Genomic DNA, 22,407 nt, shown 5'->3' with positions numbered 1-22,407 from the left:
TGGGGATGAGAGAGCTTGGGAAGTGAGTCAGTTGTTGTTCGCTGATGATATATATATATATATATATTATATATATATATAATATATATATATATATATTATATATATATATATACAGACACTGACATATACATATATACACATGTACCTAATTCATACTGTCTGCCTTTATTCATTTCATCGCCACCCCAAAATACATGATATAAAAACCCCCTCCCCCACATGTGCGCGAGGTAGCGCTAGGAAAAGACAACAAAAGCCCCATTCGTTCACACCCAGCCTCCAGCTGTCATGCAATAATGCCTGAAACCACAGCTCCCCCCTCCACATCCAGGCCCTACAGAACTTTCCATGGTTTACCCCAGACGCTTCACATGCCCTGATTCAATCCACTGACAGCACGTCAACCCCTGTATACCACACGCTCCAAATCACTCTATTCCTTGCCCTCCTTTCACCCTCCTGCATGTTCAGGCCCCGATCACACAAAATCTTTTTCACTCCATCTTTCCACCTCCAATTTGGTCTCCCTCTTCTCCTCGTTCCCTCCACCTCCGACACATATATCCTCTTGGTCAATCTTTCCTCACTCATTCTCTCCATGTGCCCAACCACTTCAAAACACCCTCTTCTGCTCTCTCAACCACACTCTTTTTATTTCCACACATCTCTCCCACCCTTACATTACTTACTTGATCAACCACCTCACACCACACATTGTCCTCAAACATCTCATTTCCAGCACATCCACCAGTATTAATACTGCTATTAATACTGGCTGATCTTAGAAGTACATTATAATGGAACCATAATTCTGCAAGTGCTTATAATAACAATCTGGTGACAAAGAATTTACATGATTTCAGATAAGCATACTGTTATATACATTCTGAAATATGATATAAAAATAGGTAGAGATGACAGGCATCAAATGGTTCTTTTGCTGAAATTTGTAAAAGTTGTAATGTATTAGAATTTTTACTGTTTTCATTTTTCAAAATTTCAGAATCTTCTCTATATATTTGAAAGTCAGTCAGTATGACCTGTTAATAATCTGTGTAACTTTAATTTATATTAAAAACACTTAAACAGTATAACCTTGTACAAAAATGGAAAATAAAGCCACCGGTCTTGCTTAATGAGAAGTGTATATCTTGTAATATTAAAGAGTCCAATGGCTTATTCTGTAACGGACACATAAATGATAAGAAAGCTTCTCGTACAGATTCAGTTCATCTTTTCTTTCATTTAAAACTTACCAGTACCTTGTAATGATAAATCCTACATAAATTTTTGTATCATGCAGTCCATTATCATTTTTCGTGAAGGCCCAAAAAAACTTGGATATGAAAAAAATGGATTTATTCACATATTTTCATTTCTATACACTCTATATCAGAGGAACAATATAAGAAAATACTTTGTCAAAGACAAAATTTTTTACTTTATTTCAAATATTACTCTCTGATAGTTTTGACTTTCATCTAATGTGTGATGTAGTGACTTCAACTAAAAAAAAAAAAAAAATATATATATATATAATATATATATATATATATAATATATATATATAATATATATATATATATCTATATATATATATATATTATATATATATATATCTATATATATATATATAATATATATATATATATCTATATATATATATATCTATATATATATATATATCTATATATATATATATCTATATATATATATATATTATATATATATATATCTATATATATATATATCTATATATATATATATAATATATATATATAATATATATATATATATCTATATATATATATATCTATATATATATATATTATATATATATATATCTATATATATATATATTATATATATATATATCTATATATATATATATTATATATATATATATATATCTATATATATATATATCTATATATATATATATCTATATATATATATATCTATATATATATATATCTATATATATATATATTTTTTATTTTCTTATTATAAGAGTGTCACACTTGCAGAGCATACTTACCTATTTCTACGATATGTATAGCAAGTTCCACACTTGTACAGCACCTTATCTTGAACTTTATCATTAAATAGATTTTTAAAAACATGTGTACAGTTAGAATTTAGAAATTCATCACCTACTGTACACCAACCATCCAATGTCATCAAGATAAAAATATATTTTGTCACAATCTTTCTAAGAAGTCTCTTAACTAACTTTTTGAATTGACCTCTTTTATTGCATCTCATGAAGAGTAATTCACTTACAACTTCATTAAACTAAAAGAAATTTGAGAGTTGTAGTCAACGATGTGACTTGAGAAGCATATCTGAATTATGATATAATATATGTGAGTTGTGGGATTTTGAAATAATGTTGCTAATGAAAGTAAAATGAGAGAAATATGGGATGTACTTATAGGGGGGAAGTGCAATAATTGGGAGACGTATTAGAGAAATACACAGGAAGTCAAGGGAAAGTTGCAGGGGTAGAAAAAGAAGGCAAATGGAAGGTGGTGAGAAAGTATCGGTAGACATCATATAGAATTAGATGTTTTGGAAGGAAGTTAATTATGCAGAAAAACAAAGGAACAAATGGCAATATCAGTGAAGGGGCCAAAAAGGGAAGTAGTAACTAGCACTGATGAAGTGAAAAGATGGAGTGAGTATTTTCAAAGAATGATGCACGTGTTTGATGATACAGTGACAGATGTAGTGTTTGGGTCGGGGTGGTATGCAAAATGAGAAAGTCTTGTACAAGTGGCTTGGTGAAGCAAGAGTGGTGATGAAAGCCTTGCATATATGAGTGGCTTGGTGAAGCAAAAAAGAGGATGAAAGCCTCGTGTAAGATGAAATGTGGCAAGGTAACTGGAGTAAATAATATTGTAGTTGAATTTCTGGAGAAAGAGGGTGACTGTGGTGTTGATTGTCAAGTCAGGACTTTCAGGATTAGTGGAATTGTGTAATGGCTAGGACTGAAAGGTGTGTGTCAAAGCTAAAGAGGTATGAGTTTGTTGACTGAACCAGGTAAGTTGTATGGGAGAGTGGTAATTGAGAGAGTGAAGTTATATACCAAGCAACAGATAAGAGAGGAACAGAGTAAGAAGGGATGTGTAAATAAGGTGGTTGTTTTAAAGAATGCATGCAGGAAATACTTAGGGAAACAGATGGTTTGTATGTGGTATTTATAGCTCTGGAAAATGCATAAGGTAGGAATGAAAAAGATTACATGTGTGAGGTCTTAAGAATATGCTGAGTGGGAAGGAAGCTACTAAAAGCAGTAAGACTTTTTTTATCACATTTTATCACATTCATTCACACTCAGTCTCTTGCTGTCATGTGTTATGCACCGAAAACACAGCTCCCTTTTCACATCCAAGCCCCACAGACTTTTCCTGGGTTTACCCCAGATGCTTCACATGCCATGGTTCAGTCCACTGACAGCACATCAACCCCGGTACACCAAATCATTCCAATTCACCCTATTCCTTGCATGCCTTTCACCCTGATCACTCAAAATCTTTTTCACTCCATCCTTCCACCTCCAGTTTTGTCTCCTGCTTCTCCTTGTTCCATCCACCCCTGACACATAATCCTCTTTGTCAATCATTCCTCACCCATTCTCTCCATGTGTCCAAACCATTTCAACACAACCTTTCTGCTCTCTCAACCACACTTTTTTATTACCACACATCTCTCTTACCCTTTTATTACTTACTCGATCAAACCACCTCACACCACATATTGTCCTCAAACATTTCATTTCCAATATCTCCACCCTCCTCCGTATAACCCTATCTATAGCCCATGCCTCGCAACCATAAAACATTGTTGGAATCACTATTCTTTCAAACATACCTGTTTTTGCTCTCTAAAGATAACATTCTCGCCTTCCACACATTCTTCAACACTCCCAGAACCTTCGCCCCCTCCCCCACCCTGTGACTCACTTCTGCTTCCATGGTTCCATCCGATGCTAAGTCCGCTCCCAGATATCTAAAATGCTTCACTACCTTCAGTTTTTCTCCATTCAAACTTATCTCCCAAATAACTTGTCCCTCAACCCTACTGAGCCTAATAACCTTGCCCTTATTCACATTTACTCTCAACTTTCCCCTTTTGCACACTTTACCAAACTCAGTCACTAACCTCTGCAGTTTCTCATCTGAATCAGCCACCACTTTCAGTTTTACCTACATCAACCAGGAATTTACTTCCTTTAACTCGAGCACACACTCCCACAACTCCTGTTTCTGGAGTAGTACTGCTCTTTTGTCACCAATCCCTGAATTTAATGCTAAGAAATTTCTTGCCCTTTACCCTTGAGGTTTGTTTCACTCAGAACATCCGGGTTTCTTTCCTCTCTTCTCATTTTGGTTACATTTACTCATATTTAGACACCTTAGCCTGAGCATTTGAGGAGGATGAGCACTCACTGCATAGCTCCTTCTTTTTCCTCTTTTAGAAATTGAAATACAAGTTACTCTCTCTCTCTCTCTCTCTCTCTCTCTCTCTCTCTCTCTCTCTCTCTCTCTCTCCCACCCCAGTTGCCTTCTACAATATGGAGGGAATATAAAGTATAGAGGTAGAGTTCTTTCTCCCCTGCCCCAAGGATAAGGTATTGTCCTTGAAGAGTAACTTTTAAAACTGGGAAAACAATCCCTCATATCACGTGAAACATATAAGTAAAGCATCAAGAAAATAAAGGGATGTTTCTAGCATATGAAAGTTAATGGGATCCAATTCCTAATTATTTTAAAAGTGAGTCATTTCATTACATACTAGTTGGAATAACTGGTTATAATAACTGTCAAATGTTCATTACTTGCCTTTGATATGTTTTCTGCCACTTGTACCATCATGGGTTGTGGGATTTCTGGGAACTTTTGGACTTCTTCAGCACTAAAACCAACAGAACACTTACGACATGTAAGTGCCATTTCACTGTCTTCACCAATACATCGACACTCTTGGCACTCAGGAGGGACACTTTTCACTGTTACTACCTGACTCAATACTCTTAAGAATTTCTTTGCAAGTGCCTGTGAAAGAAAGTATAGCAGTCTTAAAGATCCTGGCCACATAAACCTCAGAGCATATTATCATATCATTCCCTAAAGTTATTCTTTTTTGATCATTTTATTTACGGTCAAAATCCAAAGAAGAACCAATACAAAAAATCCTCTGCATAATGTTCTGCAAGCAATTAACATTGTTGTTCTGAAAGAAATAACAATCCTTAACAAAATTAGAAATATAGTTTGGAATGAAAAAGATATAAAGAAAGTACATAGTAAACTATGATAAATCAAAACTTCTGAAATAGACTTGAAATAGAATTGAAATATATATTATCGGTAGTTAATGTAAACCACAAACTTGGGGCATGACAGACCAATCAAAAGAATTTGTCCCATTGAAAATCAAGAAATATACATCTAAATTATGAATAGTTTTGTTATTTGGTTTACCACGTATTCTTCGGTAATATAGTTATTGTCATGTTTTGGGTGACCCCAGAACTTTGGCAATAAATCCTTCACTTTTCATATATCTTTCATATGTCTGATCATTATCTTGTGGAGGCGAAGGTGAAGATTTGTAGGGGTTTTCCAGCTTCTGGAATTTCTCCCTGAAGCCTGCCACTAGAGCTATGTCATCTGCCTTAATTCTCTCAATCACCACTCTCCAATATGAATTTTCTTTCTTTCTTTCATACTATTCGCCATTTCCCGCGTTAGCGAGGTAGCGTTAAGAACAGAGGACTGGGCCTTTTAGGGAATATCCTCATCTGGCCCCCTTCTCTGTTCCTTCTTTGGGGAAAAAAAAAAAAAAAAAAAAAAAAAATGAATATATGAATATGAATTATGCCACTGTAATTCAAACATTTCCATTTGTCCCCTTAACTTTTTACAAGGGCACTTTACATGTATACAATACTGAATAGCCTGATTAATTCATCAACATCAGTGCACCCCTTTTTTTAAGAAATGTAACTGCATTCCCATCCACTCCTGCTGCTTTGCCACATTTCATCTTGTGCAATATTTTGACCACATCCCTTTTCACCATACCATTTGCCAGGATTCACTTCCTTTGCATGTGACCTAAACTCAAACACATCACATCCACTATCTTATCACCTGACATTCTGCAGTACTTCACAATACTCCTTCACTATTTCCTTTCTTATTCATATGCTGTTACTTCCCTATCTTTTCTTTTATCTTTCACTAGCAATTTAACTCTTTCTGTCACTTACTACCCATTCTTAAATGTTCAAATCTCATCTGTATGCCGCACACTTCAACCATGCATGTTAGCAATGCTCCCCTAATTATCTCCCTCTCCTCACCCACTCCCCTTGTTTCATTTACTCTCACTCTATGTCACTTCACTCAATCTCTCTTAGTACCTTTGCATACAAGCCTCTTTTCTTAGCCCACTCACTTACACTGCTTTTTTTCTCACACATATCATATCAACTTTTCCTGAAACATATTCACTTCAGAAAATAAAAGGATAATGGAGACAAATATAACTTTACATCATGAATAATGATGAGAGATGCAAAACTTACACTCTTCTTGGGTATCCATTTATTTATGTTGAAGACAGAGCCTCCAGATTCTTGTGCAGCCATCATACAAGATTCACTAGGTTCTTGGAAGGCTGAGCGTAACTTTTCACTGCCAGTGAATTTCTTGATGTCTGGTAAGATTTTTAGTACAATTACTATGATTGGTATTATAAGAAAATTCTTTGAACATTCAAAGAAAGCTACACAAAATTCAAAATTCAATATCTAAGTAGACTTTTTAGTTTTAATGGTTTGCTGGTCATGTTCTAAACTATATGGCATTCGCTAAAAGACAAATATCTGAGAAACAAAATAAGTAATTCTGATGAGATGACATAAAATTACTCCTTTAACAACAACTTTACTTATGGAGACTGTTGCCATGGCCACCCCTCTGAGGAAGTTCTAATTGGAACAGTCATCAAAGATACAGACAGGTAGGTAGACAACAATAATGCAATAGTGTTTTAATAATTGTAACTATGCAGAAAATAAATTTTTAGAGAAAACCTATCATGGTACCATGAATCAAATCCAAAGATTACAATAACAAATAGTTTCATAATTGATTTGCTAATCAATTTATCAATTTTAAGGTCCTTTCATATGCAAACATCCTCACAATCACATCACAGCACCCTAATATCACAGTAGCAACAAGCATGCAGCACTATAATTCACCCAGAACAGAATGTCTGCATCTTCACAAACTTCTTCAGTCACTCTTTAAACCCTGGACAGACGAATCTAGCTCAGACCCCCCAGTTAATCTGAATGGTAAGTTTCTTCCATTGTACAAAACACCAACAATTCAGCATGTCACATAAGACCTTCACTCCCTCACCAATAATATCAACATAAAGCAACATATAAACTAAATGCCTACATACAACTAACTGGCACCAAATTTGGACAAGAGAAAGAATCCCTTGACATCTTGTACAAATGATTCATCTGCTCCACTTTAACTATGCCTCACCTACCTGGTCTTCACTCCTCTCAAAAGCAAAAATAAGAAAGCTGCAAACAGTACACTCAGAAAAATCACTGGGTGTCTAGTAACCACAAACACTCAACACCTTCACAATGAAACAAGATTCTCCTAATGCAGTCCCACCTCAACATTCTCGGCACTCAATTCTATGCAATAGCAGAAGACCCCTCCCACCCAAACCTTTCTATAACTCACCAACCCCCAAAAAGAAATGAAATGTGCATTCCTACCTCAAACTTCAGTAACCTCTACTCACAGATCCTCCCATCCCAACAAATGAACACTGAAAAAACACATACATACGAAAATAACCCAACAAGCATAAAACAAGTGACCTCCCAACTCGGTCATAAACTCCAACCCACCAGACATACACCCATCAGAAACCATGCTCCCAGACAACCGTGATTCACACTCTCCCATCTGCACTCTGGATGTCACCCATCCCTACAACACTGCAAACACTTTTAACATGCAGGTACCATAAGGTAGACATCGGGCACTTCGTACTCATATGTCCTGCACTCTCTGGTCATAGATGCACGCACAGCATTACAACACTTAATGATCTTTGGTCCCACCTGGTGGACATGGCCAGCTTCCAAAGTCCTGTGGGGGTTCCATAAAAATGGAAGGGACTCCTGAGGCTGAAATTAAAGTGAAGAATACATATGAAGAATACATATACACTACTTACTTCTTGCCCAAGGATTTCCTTCTATCTTTATGAGGCTAATGGAACATGCAGGTACACTACTTACTTACTTCTTGCCCAAGGATTTCCTTCTATCTTTATGAGGCAAATGGAGCTTGAAGGAAGTTGAACACATCAACAAGTTGTAACAACAGGTCATAAAGTGTTGTGATGTTTGTGTGTCTACGTGCAGAAAGTGCATGACATTTGAGTAGTAAGTACTTGATGTCTTCTTTATGGTAAATGTATCATGGCCATAAGGGGTCATGGAATATGATGAAATGATGTTTCTTGCATTGTAGTGATGGTAACATCCAGAACATAGACAGAAAATTGTGACTCAGGCTGGTCTTGGGAGTGTGATTTTTGATGTATGTATGTCTGGTGAGTTGGAATTAAGATTCACATATAACTATGGCAACATAAACTTATTAAATACAAATAATCTTATTTCCCACTTCTCCATCTTTTAATGTTTCTCATTATTTATATATGTCAGTCTTTTTTGATTCTCAAATTTTGTTGGTGCCTTGAGCATACTTATCAAGGAAAATTCTTTCAGGATTTTAAATCCTGAATTCATATGATTGTGATTATTTTAATGTTGTGACGGCCAGACTAACTTATAATTATTTCACACATGTTTTGAGCATTGCTGTTGGGTCTTTGACACTTCCCAAGATGCTGTTCAAAAGTAAAAAATGTGGGGAATCTTGGCATATGCAGCCCACATTTCTGTCTGAGAAAAGGTATAATACTCTAGAATCCCCTGCTTATTGGCTTGGCTGTGTTTGTGGAAGACCTGTCACTAAACGATCTGTATTTGAACGATCAATTGAAACCTTCATATATGGGAGGTTGCATCACTGGGTGAAAATCTTTCATTTCTAACTTTATATATAATACATACACTGTATATAAAGGAGGGGCTAAAGGTTCTGGGAGTGATGAAGAATGTGTGGAAAGAGAATAATATCTCAGAAGGAAAAAATGGTTATGTTTGAAGGAACTGTAGTTCCAACAACATTATATGGTTGAGGCATGGCCTATAGATAGGGTTTTGCGGGCGGATGTGTTGGAAATGAAAGTTCTGAGGACAATAAGTTGTGTGAGGTGGTTTCATTGAGTAAGTATGAAAGGGCAAGAGAGATGTATGGGAATAAAAAGAGTGTGATTGAGATAGCAGATGAGGGTGTGATGAAATGGTTTGAACATATGGAGAGAATGAGTGAAGAAGGGTTGACAAACAGGATATAGGTGTCAAAAGTGGAAGGAACAACAAGAACTGGGAGATAATTGGAATGGAAGGATGGAAAGAAAAAGATTTTGAGTGATCAGGGCCTGAACATGTAGGAGAGTGAAAGACGTGCATGGAATAGAGCGAATTGGAATGATGAGGTATACTTGGGTTGACGTGCCATCAATGGACGGACTCAGAGCATGTGAAACGTTTGGGGTAAACCATGGAAAGGTCTGTAAGGCCTAGATGTGGATAGGGAGCTATATCAGAAGTGAGGGCCACAGCCTTGTGCACTGTAAGTAGTTGAACATTTCTTTCGCTAAGACTTCGGTTGTAAAGTGGCATGTGCATAGGATATTCATGCTTGTCTTACTGGAATTTTTTCTGCCTTCAAATGCATTGTTTCTCTCAAATCTGTCTCAATTACTAGTGGTCGCATTTCGTCATCTGAGTCCATACCATTACCCATAACTATAGCAAGTAAGAAATGCAAAGTGAGGGGATGATTTTTAAGAAAGCATAATGTTAACTTTGCTTTTACCTCTAGGTGTATAGACAAATTTCTTATCAAATCCTAATAACTTGTTGGCCATTGCTACACTCTTCTTTGGAGTTGGTCCTGCCATTGTAACCTTGAACTTTGTGATTAAATGGAAAGTGGCATCATTTTCTTGTAAAGCATGAAGCACAGCATCTCCTTCATCACATGCTCGACATGCAACTTGGATTATGGAACGAGAAACTCCAGGACGCCATCTGCAACAACAAAGTTAGCAATGTTTTATATAAAGTAAAAATCAGTTTAAAAGGTAATGGCTCAACTAGAAGTAAAAAGTAACACACTGACCTCCCACAGCCCTCTCTCCCTCATAGGATATGAACAAAGCATTCAAAACTGTCCTCTGACACATCCTCACATAAATGATAATTTCATAACAATGACAAAATGTGATGGTTAATTTCACAGCTGGCCACCATAACCAAGTCACTCACAACGGTTTCCTAAAATTTTCCTCATATCCTCTATGGAGTCCAAAAGGAGCAGTTCTATATCCAACCTTCTTCATTCTTTTCCTAAGTGACCTCCCATTACCTCTAACAAATCACCAAAAGAAGGTCCTTTCATTTGCAGATGACCTCACAATCACATCGCTTGATACAAGTGGAACAGTGGCCTTTGCCTCTCCTAAGAAGTCTTCAGTCACTCTTTTAATCCCAGACAGACATGAATCCAGTTCACATCCTCCAATCACCTTGAATGGACGATAATTCCCACTGAACAAAATACCAACCATTTTAGGCAAAACATTTGATATATGGATAGATAGTTTATTAACCACAGCTTCAATTACAAATAATACATTACAATTTATAAAATGCATAAAAGAAGTTGACAACAAAATATAAAACCAAACCAGCCATAGTCCACAAAATAATGAAACACAATACAGATGATTAAAATAATCCTAACATAAATTTTAGTACTAAGCTGACATCATTATTTATAGAACAGTAAAATATTGTGAATCAATATGCACATTCATCCGATCTTCAAAATACTCTTTACATCTTCCTTTCATTTCCTCCTTTTTATTCAGAAACTCCCCTTTCTTACTTCTCACATTAACATTTCCACAGTTACATTCACCACTCTCTTTTTCCACCTCTTCCAGTACAATTTCTTATTTTCCCAAGACTTTTCTCTCAACTTTATTTAAAAAAATTTGTCTACTGTTCCTCTACTTTCCTCTATCAGATTCTTAACATTCTGCTTACACATTATATATTTTTCCCTCTTCCTTTGCTAAACTTCCACTGTAACTTTCTTCTCGAGCAATCTACCTTATGCCTTTTTCTTCTCTACCACAGCATTTCTAATCTGTTTCATTCACCATGCTTTGCCCTTTTTATTCCTATATCTCATGACCTTGTATGGAACTACTAATTCTACAATCTTTAATAGTATTTCTCTAAACAATTTAAACACATCATTCACACATGGCTGCATTCACTGCACATCCATCTAAACTTTCAGGTACCTTCCTTTTGTATTTTTCCCTGCACATTTTCTGATTCATCTTCTTGGTTGCCAATACTTACCAATCCATTCTTCCTTATACTATCCCTCCACTTCTCCCAAATCTTTTTCCCCACAAGAACCGTGAAGTGGTCAGTCTCCAAAGAATCTTCTCTCAACTCTAACATTTCGCATGGCCTTTCTCAATCTTTCATCCATTGCCACATATTCAGTTAAGGTCTTTTGCTCTTCTCTTCCATCATTCCTCATTCATGTACACCTGTGGATCATCTTGTGCTGAAAAGGGTGTTTTCAAGGAATAAACCATTCTCAGCACAGACATCAACAATATAACTTCCATTCGTATTTACTCCAGGCACTCCCCATTTACCAGGTATCTCAACCATTTCATCTTGTCCCACCTTTGCATTCATATCACCCATTATGGTCATGTTTCCCTCATTTTCAAAAACTTATACAATTATTCAAATTTCTACAGAAACACTTCATTTCATTCTTACCTTGCACAGTCTTCATATTCACAGACATATATACACATACCTATGCATGCTTCAAAATTCTAATCCTTCCTTTCACCCACACTATTCTTGATCCATTCCATCCATGCTCTGTAATACCCTCCCACACTCTCAGTGATAGCAGAATTACTCATCCCTGCTTCCCTTTTCTCTGATAATTTTCCCATCCCTACCACTCCTTCCACGCTTTCCCATAACCTACATTCATCATTTCCATTTTGACTCCATACACTCTCCCCAAGGATATGGGTTTCCCTACTCCCCAGCACATTCAAGCTATAACTTTCAAACCCTTGCAAGCTCCCTCCTTTTACTCTCACCAGTCACCCTATTTACATTCAGCACCATCACCCTCAATCGCTAGTATCTTTTACTCCTCAGCATAACTGGTAGACTCCAGTTCTTCTTCTTAGCCTTCTGTGCCTCAGACAGGCCAATGATTGAGGGCAACTCCAGCACACCTCAAGCATTTGTCTGTATTTAAAAGATTGCCTGCCCTTGCCCTATTCAAGGTGGGCAATGCCTTCCCCTTTAGTTCCACCCCTAAGGGTGTAGTAACAGGGTCAGGGGTCACCATGAGAAGGTGGGGTGAGATTTGGATACTCTAGAAAACTAAAGTATTCCCTTGAAGTACTAAAATTTGAAAACTTTTCCCAATTTTGTGCCTATCATAGAAGCAGCACTTCTTAAACTCATTGGTTATGACACTGCCACTGTGCACTCTCTCTTACAGGCCCAAGTAAGGGAACATGAAAGTACTGGTGGACAATTCATCTATATTTGGCTTTTGCTATATCCAAAAAGGCTGTGAAAGTTGTAAATGTAAAACTAAAATTCTTGGAACTATGGGGGGTTTACTGTAAAAACTAAAATGTAATTCATGTACTTGAATTAGAGCTGCTTGGCAATAAATGTATTCAGCTTGAAAGACTATGAGGTTATTCTCCATTTAGAAATGCAATATGGATATATGCAAATGGAAGGCATTCAATATATCTACTACACATATAAAGTGTGTAAATACTGTAAACAAGAAAACATATACAAGAGCTATTTAGTGCATCAGGAAGGCAGCATTATCAACCCACCTTTCGCTCTCCAGGTGATACTGCTAATGATGCAAGTAGATTTACCAGTTTCTAAATTGAACATTACTGAATAAAAGGTTTTACACAATTTAGAAAATTATGTGAAAAATGGTGCAACACATAAGAGCTGACATACTTGAGATATTTAGCTGTGGATATGACAGATGTGGCACTGCCTTGGGCAGCTTTTGGTCCCTCCAAAACAAGGGTGCCTAGGACTACTGATAAGTCTTCTTCAGTCATGAAGTGTGAAGCTGGTGCCACATTATCTCCACTTACAGTTACCAAGGCATAGCGTACATCATCTGGAACAATGGATCCTTCATATCAGCATCAACATGATTCTACTTATTTCTAACTTTATCTCCCTGTTACTTGAGATACTGCCTGAGATAAGTGTAATAAAATTTAATTTTTTTGTATATGCATCAGAATATCTTGGACATTATACAATGTAAGCCGAACATTAATTCATGTACGTTATCAATGAGAGTAAATGATGTCTGCTCCTTAAATGCAAATTCTGTATCAGGTTTTCTTTTTCTATATGTATTCTACTTATCTGTCTATCTATCTATATCTCTAATGCTTGTTCCCTTGTGGAACTCCCTCACTCAAGGGGGTGGCCACAACAACAGAGACTCCATAACTAGTAATCTCCAGTGCCGTTTCTTACCCTTTTGTGCCTTACCCTTAACAGGCCACAGGCAGAGGGCAAGTCTAGTGCAGTGTTTACAGAGGCTCCTACTAATGTTCTGTCTGACCACTCCTACCTAAAAGTTCCTACTTACTACTTCTATCTATTGCTCCTGCCATTTTGCCAAGAGGCAGGGCTAGCACACAGTAGTCACCACAAGAAAATCTAGAGTTACGAAGAATGAGCTGTGTTAGTTAATTGTCAAATGTTATTTGTGACAAGGACACACTGTATGTTTGTGTACAGAATGCCAGCAGTCCACATATTGGTGAGGCAGAAAGAAGAGAAAGCTGCCAAGGTCAGAGGAGTGTAATCTGACAACCACTGAAGTGCTGCCTCACTATGCAGCCATTACTAACCCTCCTGATACCAAGGCAGGTAGTACTGGTAATATACCTCTATGGTCATTGGCTAACTACCAACTGCTACCTACCAGCTGTATGTATTACTAAATCTTACTGATGGTCAGTGACTTAAAACATCTTCATGGTGAGGTACTTACGAATATCATCCCTTCTGAGTTGAACTCTAACTAATTTCAGGAGTTGCTGTAGATTTTTATCCTTGTTGCAATTGGCCAACTCGACAATCAGAGCAATATCTGCTGAGCCTTTCGTTTCTCCTTTGTAAGTATTTGACCAGCCACCTGGCAAAGTCTTATCACCCACATCGCAAGTACCTGGAGGGTACTGTAGTAGGCATCAACTTAATATTTTCTGAAAGCAAGAACGGTAATTTCCTTTCTGTACTTGACATGTAAGTGCTCATAAAACATAAAGTTTTTATCTTAAGATCAAGTAAAAATGGGCTCCCTTGGTTTTCAACTGAGTATTACATGTTAAACCTTCAAAGAAACAGGGCCTTTAACCTTATCTTTACCTTTTATGCCTAGAGTCCCTTCTGTGGGGCTCCCACAGATCTAAGCGGGACCTCAGGTTAAAAAGTGAATGTGTGTGTGCATATCTTTGTAAGATGAGTGCATGTCAAGTTAGAAGTAGATGTTCTGTGTCCTAAGTGTGGAAAATACATTTTGAACATAAGGGGTTTTACAGTATGCTGCACAGGTGTTTGTGGTTGTGGTGCTGGAGAGATGGGTGGCCTGTTATTGTGTATCATACAAAAGTGTCCTGGATTTTTCTTATATTGAAAGACAATGGTAACTGGAAGGAAAAGAACTATGCAGCTAGTAATGGCCACATTTTCAGCTTCATCACCTGTGATAATTTGCAAATGGGAGAAAAATGAGAATCAAAAGAGGAAGAGATTAGACAGTGGAGTTAGAGCAATATGAAGAGGAGGAAGAATAAAAGGAAGAGAAGTAAGAGGTAAGTTAGAGGGAAGAGGATACTGAAGAAGTGGAAGAGGCGGGCAAATAAAGGACATGGAAAGATACATACAAGAAAACATGAACGAAAAAGAGGAACAGAATAAAGATGAGAAAGAAGTGGGGATGAATGATGAAAATATGAGATAAATATGAGAAAACAGAGCTAGGGGGTTACAAGTATTAGGATAAATGGAGAATAAGGAGGAAGTAAGCATTAACAATGAAAACAGGAGTAGGAAGAGGTGGAGAGGGAAAAACAGATGAGGAAGAGAAGACAGGTGATGTGTTGGATGTGAATATTCCCAGGATGAAGAGGAAAATCCTCAAAAGCCTACAGAGGATTACTGACCATTGTTATGTGATAAAAGCGGTCATCCAAAGCCAAGAGACTATGGAAGATGCTTGAAAATCAACAAATGGATATGAAGCTTTACTCTGGACATATTATAAATTCTGTACACACTACACAGTATGTTTTCAGTGCAACAAACTTCTTCCCACTAGGATATATGGTTAACACCTTTACAAGAGGGAAATTGAAAATATATGATACTTATTTCCCCTAATTACAATGATTTAAATATGTTACTTTATGAAGATCTGAGGGCAAATATAAAAAGTTTCTCAGTGATATTCCTGACATTTTACTCACATTGGCACAATAGAGAGAGTGGTGATAATAATTGAGCTTGGAAAGGGGACTTGTGTGAGGAAGTACCAGGAGAGATTGAGTGTAGAATGGCAAAATGTGAGAGCATGTGATGTGAGGGGAGTAGATGAGGAATGGGATGTATTCAGGGAAGCAGTGATGGCATGAGCAAAAGATGCTTGTGACATGAGAAAGGTTGGAGGTTGATAGATTAGAAAGGGTAGTGAGTGGTGATAAAGAGCAAGGTTGTTAGTGAAAGAAAAGAGAGGCATTTAGACGATACTTGCAAGGAAGGAGTGCAAATGACTAGGAGATGTATAAAAGAAAGTGGCAGGAGGTCAAGAGGAAGGTGCAAGGGTTGAAAAAGAGGGAAAATGAGAGTTAGGGTGAGAGAGTATCATTAAATTTTAGGGAGAATAAAAAGATGATTTGGAAGATGGTAAATAACATGTGTAAGACAAGAGAACAAATGGGAACACTGGTGAAGGGGGAAGTAAAAACAAGTAGCGATGGAGTGAGAAGATATAGTGAGTATTTTGAAGGTTTGTTGAAGTTGCTTGATGAAAGAGTGGCAGATGTAGAGTGTTTTGGTCGGGGTGGTGTGTGATGCAAGAGGGTCGGGGAGAACGGTTTGGTTAAGGGAGAACGGTTTGGTTAAGAGAAAAGAGGCAGTGAAACTTTTGCAGAAGATGAAATCTAGCAAGGTGGCAGGTGTAGATGGTATTACAGTTGAATTTATTAAGAAAGGGGGTGACTGTGCTGTTGACTGGTTGGTAAGGTTATTCAATGTATGTATGAATCATGGTGAAGTGCCTGAGGATTGGCAAAATGTGTCCACAGTGCCACTCTACAAAGGCAAAGAGGATAAAGGTGAGTGTTCAAACTAAAGAGGCATTAAGTTTGTTGAGTATTCTCGGGAAATTATATGGGAGGGTATTGACAAGGGAGCAAATGGGAACTTCAGTGAACAGGGCTAATGGGAGGTGATAACAAGTAGTGGTGATGTGAGGAGATGGAGTGAGTATTTTGAAGGTTTGTTGAATGTGTTTGATGATAGAGTGGCAGATATAGGGTGTTTTGGTCAAGGTGTTGTGCAAAGTGAGAGGGTTAGGGAATATGATTTGGTAAACAGAGAAGAGGTAGTAAAAGCTTTGCGGAAAATGAAAGCCGGCAAGGCAGCAGGTTTGGATGGTAATGCAGTGGAATCTATTAAAAAAGGGGGTGACTGTATTGTTGACTGGTTGGTAAGGTTATTTAATGTATGTATGATTTATGGTGAGGTGCCTGAGGATTGGCAAAATGCTTGCATAGTGCCATTGTACAAAGACAAAGGGGATAAGAATGAGTGCTCAAATTACAGAGGTATAAGTTTGTTGAGTATTCCTGGGAAATTATATGGGAGGGTATTGATTGAGAGAGTGAAGGCATGTACAGAGCATCAGATTGGGAAGAGCAGTGTGGTTCCAGAAGTGGTAGAGGATGCGTGGATCAGGTGTTTGCTTTGAAGAATGTATGTGAGAAATACTTAGAAAAGCAAATGGATTTGTATGTAGCATTTATGGATCTGGAGAAGGCATATGATAGAGTTGATAGAGATGCTCTGTGGAAGGTATTAAGAATATATGGTGTGGGAGGCAAGTTGTTAGAAGCAGTGAAAAGTTTTTATCGAGGATGTAAGGCATGTGCACGTGTAGGAAGAGAGGAAAGTGATTGGTTCTCAGTGAATGTAGGTTTGTGGCAGGGCTGTGTGATGTCTCCATGGTTGTTTAATTTGTTTATGGATGGGGTTGTTAGGGAGGTGAATGCAAGAGTTTTGGAAAGAGGGGCAAGTATGCAGTCTGTTGTGGATGAGAGAGCTTGGGAAGTGAGTCAGTTGTTGTTCGCTGATGATACAGCGCTGGTGGCTGATTCATGTGAGAAACTGCAGAAGCTGGTGACTGAGTTTGGTAAAGTGTGTGAAAGAAGAAAGTTAAGAGTAAATGTGAATAAGAGCAAGGTTATTAGCTACAGTAGGGTTGAGGGTCAAGTCAATTGGGAGGTAAGTTTGAATGGAGAAAAAGTGGAGGAAGTAAAGTGTTTTAGATATCTGGGAGTGGATCTGGCAGCGGATGGAACCATGGAAGCAGAAGTGAATCATAGGGTGGGGGAGGGGGCGAAAATCCTGGGAGCCTTAAAGAATGTTTGGAAGTCGAGAACATTATCTCGGAAAGCAAAAATGGGTATGTTTGAAGGAATAGTGGTTCCAACAATGTTGTATGGTTGTGAGGCGTGGGCTATGGATAGAGTTGTGCACAGGAGGGTGGATGTGCTGGAAATGAGATGTTTGAGGACAATATGTGGTGTGAGGTGGTGCGATCGAGTAAGTAATTTAAGGGTAAGAGAGATGTGTGGAAATAAAAAGAGCGTGGTTGAGAGAGCAGAAGAGGGTGTTTTGAAATGGTTTGGGCACATGGAGAGAATGAGTGAGGAAAGATTGACCAAGAGGATATATGTGTCAGAGGTGGAGGGAACGAGCAGAAGTGGGAGACCAAATTGGAGGTGGAAAGATGGAGTGAAAAGATTTTGAGTGATCAGGGCCTGAACATGCAAGAGGGTGAAAGGCGGGCAAGGAATAGAGTGAATTGGATCAATGTGGTATACCGGGGTCGATGTGCTGTCAATGGATTGAATCAGGGCATGTGAAGCGTCTTGGGTAAACCATGGAAAGTTGTGTGGGGCCTGGATGTGGAAAGGGAGCTGTGGTTTCGGGTATTATTATGTGACAGCTAGAGACTGAGTGTGAACGAATGGGGCCTTTGTTGTCTTTTCCTAGCGCTACCTCGCACACATGAGGGGGGAGGGGGATGTTATTCCATGTGTGGCGAGGTGGCAATGGGAATCAAATAAAAGCAGACAGTATGAATTATGTACATGTGTATATATGTATATGTCTGTGTGTGTATATATATGTGTACATTGAGATGTATGGGTATGTATATTTGCATGAGTGGACGTTTATGTATATACATGTGTATGGGGGTGGGTTGGGCCATTTCTTTCGTCTGTTATCTTGCGCTACCTTGCAAATGTAGGAGACAGCGACAAAGCAAAATAAATATAAATAAATAAAATAAATATATATATCTTTTCTTTCTTTCAAACTATTCGCCATTTCCCGCATTAGCAAGGTAGCGTTAAGAACAGAGGACTGGGCCTTTGAGGGAATACCCTCACCTGGCCCAATTCTCTGTTCCTTCTTTTGGAAAATTAAAAAAAAATGAGAGGGGAGGATTTCCAGCACCCCCCTCCCTCCCCTTTTAGTCGCCTTCTACGACACGCAGGGAATACGTGGGAAGTATTCTTTCTCCCCTATCCCCAGGGAATATATATATATATATATATATATATATATATATATATATATATATATATATATATATATATATATATATTTATATATGTAAAATATGGAATTATTCATACCCTAACTATTAGATTAAGAAAATTAATGATAATTCAACATCAGAAATATCATTATAAAGTAAAAGAATAATTCAATATGAATAGTTTAAAAAACTTACCAATCTGACACCAATCTACTGATGGCAAATGTACTCCTTGAGTGGTGCACTGAGCGCGGTAAGATTCTGCAACAATACAACCAGAATTCTCCAGCTTGTCATCATATTCAGGCTGATTATGACCATTAATGCAGTGCCAGAAGTATGGTTGTGGGTCAACAAGGTGGAAACAGCTGCTGAAGTAACTCGCTTTTTGAAGGAAGAGGTGTGAACATTCATATACACCCTTGGTTGCAATGATATCCTCCACGTGCGTTGCCTGGTTTGCCTAAATGAGAAAAGTATACATATGGATAAAGTATAATAAACAGATTTTTTTTTTTTTTTTTTTTTGCTTTGTCGCTGTCTCCCGCATTTGCGAGGTAGCGCAAGGAAACAGACGAAAGAAATGGCCCAACCCACCCCCATACACATGTATATACATACGTCCACACACGCAAATATACATACCTACACAGCTTTCCATGGTTTACCCCAGACGCTTCACATGCCCTGATTCAATCCACTGACAGCACGTCAACCCCGGTATACCACATCGCTCCAATTCACTCTATTCCTTGCCCTCCTTTCACCCTCCTGCATGTTCAGGCCCCGATCACACAAAATCTTTTTCACTCCATCTTTCCACCTCCAATTTGGTCTCCCTCTTCTCCTCGTTCCCTCCACCTCCGACACATATATCCTCTTGGTCAATCTCTCCTCACTCATTCTCTCCATGTGCCCAAACCATTTCAAAACACCCTCTTCTGCTCTCTCAACCACGCTCTTTTTATTTCCACACATCTCTCTTACCCTTACGTTACTTACTCGATCAAACCACCTCACACCACACATTGTCCTCAAACATCTCATTTCCAGCACATCCATCCTCCTGCGCACATCTCTATCCATAGCCCACGCCTCGCAACCATACAACATTGTTGGAACCACTATTCCCTCAAACATACCCATTTTCGCTTTCCGAGATAATGTTCTCGACTTCCACACATTTTCAATATTGGTATTGAAGTGGAATTTATTAAAAAAGGGGGTGACTGTATTATTGACTGGTTGGTAAGGTTATTTAATGTATGTATGACTCATGGTGAGGTGCCTGAGGATTGGCGGAATGCGTGCATAGTGCCATTGTACAAAGGCAAAGGGGATAAGAGTGAGTGCTCAAATTACAGAGGTATAAGTTTGTTGAGTATTCCTGGGATATTATATGGGAGGGTATTGATTGAGAGGTTGAAGGCATGTACAGAGCATCAGATTGGGGAAGAGCAGTGTGGTTTCAGAAGTGGTAGAGGATGTGTGGATCAGGTGTTTGCTTTGAAGAATGTATGTGAGAAATACTTAGAAAAGCACATGGATTTGTATGTAGCATTTATGGATGTGGAGAAGGCATATGATAGAGTTGATAGAGATGCTCTGTGGAAGGTATTAAGAATATATGGTGTGGGAGGCAAGTTGTTAGAAGCAGTGAAAAGTTTTTATCGAGGATGTATGGCATGTGTACGTGTAGGAAGAGAGGAAAGTGATTGGTTCTCAGTGAATGTAGGTTTGCGGCAGGGGTGTGTGATGTCTCCATGGTTGTTTAATCTGTTTATGGATGGGGTTGTTAGGGAGGTAAATGCAAGAGATTTGGAAAGAGGGGCAAGTATGAAGTCTGTTGGGGATGAGAGAGCTTGGGAAGTGAGTCAGTTGTTGTTCACTGATGATGCAGCGCTGGTGGCTGATTCATGTGAGAAACTGCAGAAGCTGGTGACTGAGTTTGGTAAAGTGTGTGAAAGAAGAAAGTTAAGAGTAAATGTGAATAAGAGCAAGGTTATTAGCTACAGTAGGGTTGAGGGTCAACTCAATTGGGAGGTAAGTTTGAATGGAGAAAAAGTGGAGGAAGTAAAGTGTTTTAGATATCTGGGAGTGGATCTGGCAGCGGATGGAACCATGGAAGCAGAAGTGGATCATAGGGTGGGGGAGGGGGCGAAAATCCTGGGAGCCTTGAAGAATGTGTGGAAGTCGAGAACATTATCTCGGAAAGCAAAATGGGTATGTTTGAAGGAATAGTGGTTCCAACAATGTTGTATGGTTGTGAGGCGTGGGCTATGGATAGAGTTGTGCGCAGGAGGATGGATGTGCTGGAAATGAGATGTTTGAGGACAATGTGTGGTGTGAGGTGGTTTGATCGAGTAAGTAACGTAAGGGTAAGAGACGTGTGGAAATAAAAAGAGCGTGGTTGAGATAGCAGAAGAGGGTGTTTTGAAATGGTTTGGGCATATGGAGAGAATGAGTGAGGAAAGATTGACCAAGACGATATATGTGTCAGAGGTGGAGGGAACGAGGAGAAGTGGGAGACCAAATTGGAGGTGGAAAGATGGAGTGAAAAAGATTTTGTGTGATCGGGGCCTGAACATGCAGGAGGGTGAAAGTAGGGCAAGGAATAGTGAATTGGATCGATGTGGTATACCGGGGTTGACGTGCTGTCAATGGATTGAATCAGGGCATGTGAAGCATCTGGGGTAAACCATGGAAAGCTGTGTATGTATGTATATTTGCGTGTGTGGACGTATGTATATACATGTGTATGGGGGTGGGTTGGGCCATTTCTTTTCGTCTGTTTCCTTGTGCTTCCTCGCAAATGCGGGAGACAGCGGCAAAAAAAAAAAAATATATATATATATATATATATATATATATATATATATATATCCCTGGGGATAGGGGAGAAAGAATACTTCCCACGTATTCCCTGCATGTCGTAGAAGGCGACTAAAAGGGAAGGGAGCGGGGGGCTGGAAATCCTCCCCTCTCGGTTTTTTTTAATTTTCCAAAAGAAGGAACGGAGAAGGGGGCCAGGTGAGGGTATTCCCTAAAAGGCCCAGTCCTCTGCTCTTAACGCTACCTCGCTATCGCGGGAAATGGCGAATAGTATGAAAAAAAAACATATATATATATATATATATATAGGTTTGGATGGTAATACAGTGAAATTTATTAAAAAAGGGGGTGACTGTATTATTGACTG

The 22,407-nt window shown here is 38.4% G+C and overlaps 2 protein-coding genes across 2 annotated transcripts in view; both read right to left on the bottom strand.

The window, feature by feature from the left end:
* Positions 1-4,743: 4,743 nt before the first annotated feature.
* LOC139761482 (uncharacterized) lies at positions 4,744-14,525 on the bottom strand. Its single transcript, XM_071685737.1, has 5 exons — positions 14,370-14,525; positions 13,307-13,475; positions 10,068-10,282; positions 6,599-6,729; positions 4,744-5,060 (listed from the first exon to the last, which is right to left on the bottom strand). Exons 2-5 carry the CDS (start codon positions 13,411-13,413, stop codon positions 4,800-4,802), a joined length of 714 nt encoding a protein of 237 aa, XP_071541838.1. The 5' UTR covers positions 13,414-13,475; positions 14,370-14,525; the 3' UTR covers positions 4,744-4,799.
* Positions 14,443-22,407, bottom strand: part of LOC139761481 (uncharacterized) — a 248,581-nt gene continuing 240,616 nt past the window's right edge. Inside the window, exons 40-41 of the mRNA XM_071685735.1 lie at positions 19,404-19,671; positions 14,443-14,583 (exon numbers count right to left, since the gene is read on the bottom strand). Coding sequence (XP_071541836.1) covers positions 14,528-14,583; positions 19,404-19,671 — 324 coding nt within the window. The 3' untranslated portion in view covers positions 14,443-14,527. The remainder of the gene's footprint in view (positions 14,584-19,403; positions 19,672-22,407) is intronic.

Source organism: Panulirus ornatus, chromosome 40 (genome assembly GCF_036320965.1).
Source record: "Panulirus ornatus isolate Po-2019 chromosome 40, ASM3632096v1, whole genome shotgun sequence".
Classification (NCBI taxonomy): Eukaryota; Metazoa; Arthropoda; class Malacostraca; order Decapoda; family Palinuridae; genus Panulirus; species Panulirus ornatus.
Note: the sequence above shows the minus strand (reverse complement) of the source record. Positions and strands in the feature narration are given on the sequence as shown.

Excerpts from the sequence above, each read along its gene's own strand:
- LOC139761482 (XM_071685737.1), bottom strand. The coding sequence starts at position 13,413 with ATGACTGAAGAAGACTTATCAGTAGTCCTAGGCACCCTTGTTTTGGAG. Across the intron at positions 6,730-10,067 it reads ATTTGTCTATACACCTAGAG|ACATCAAGAAATTCACTGGC; the intron begins GTAAAAGCAAAG and ends AAATCTTACCAG. Across the intron at positions 5,061-6,598 it reads AATGGATACCCAAGAAGAGT|GCACTTGCAAAGAAATTCTT; the intron begins GTAAGTTTTGCA and ends TTTCTTTCACAG.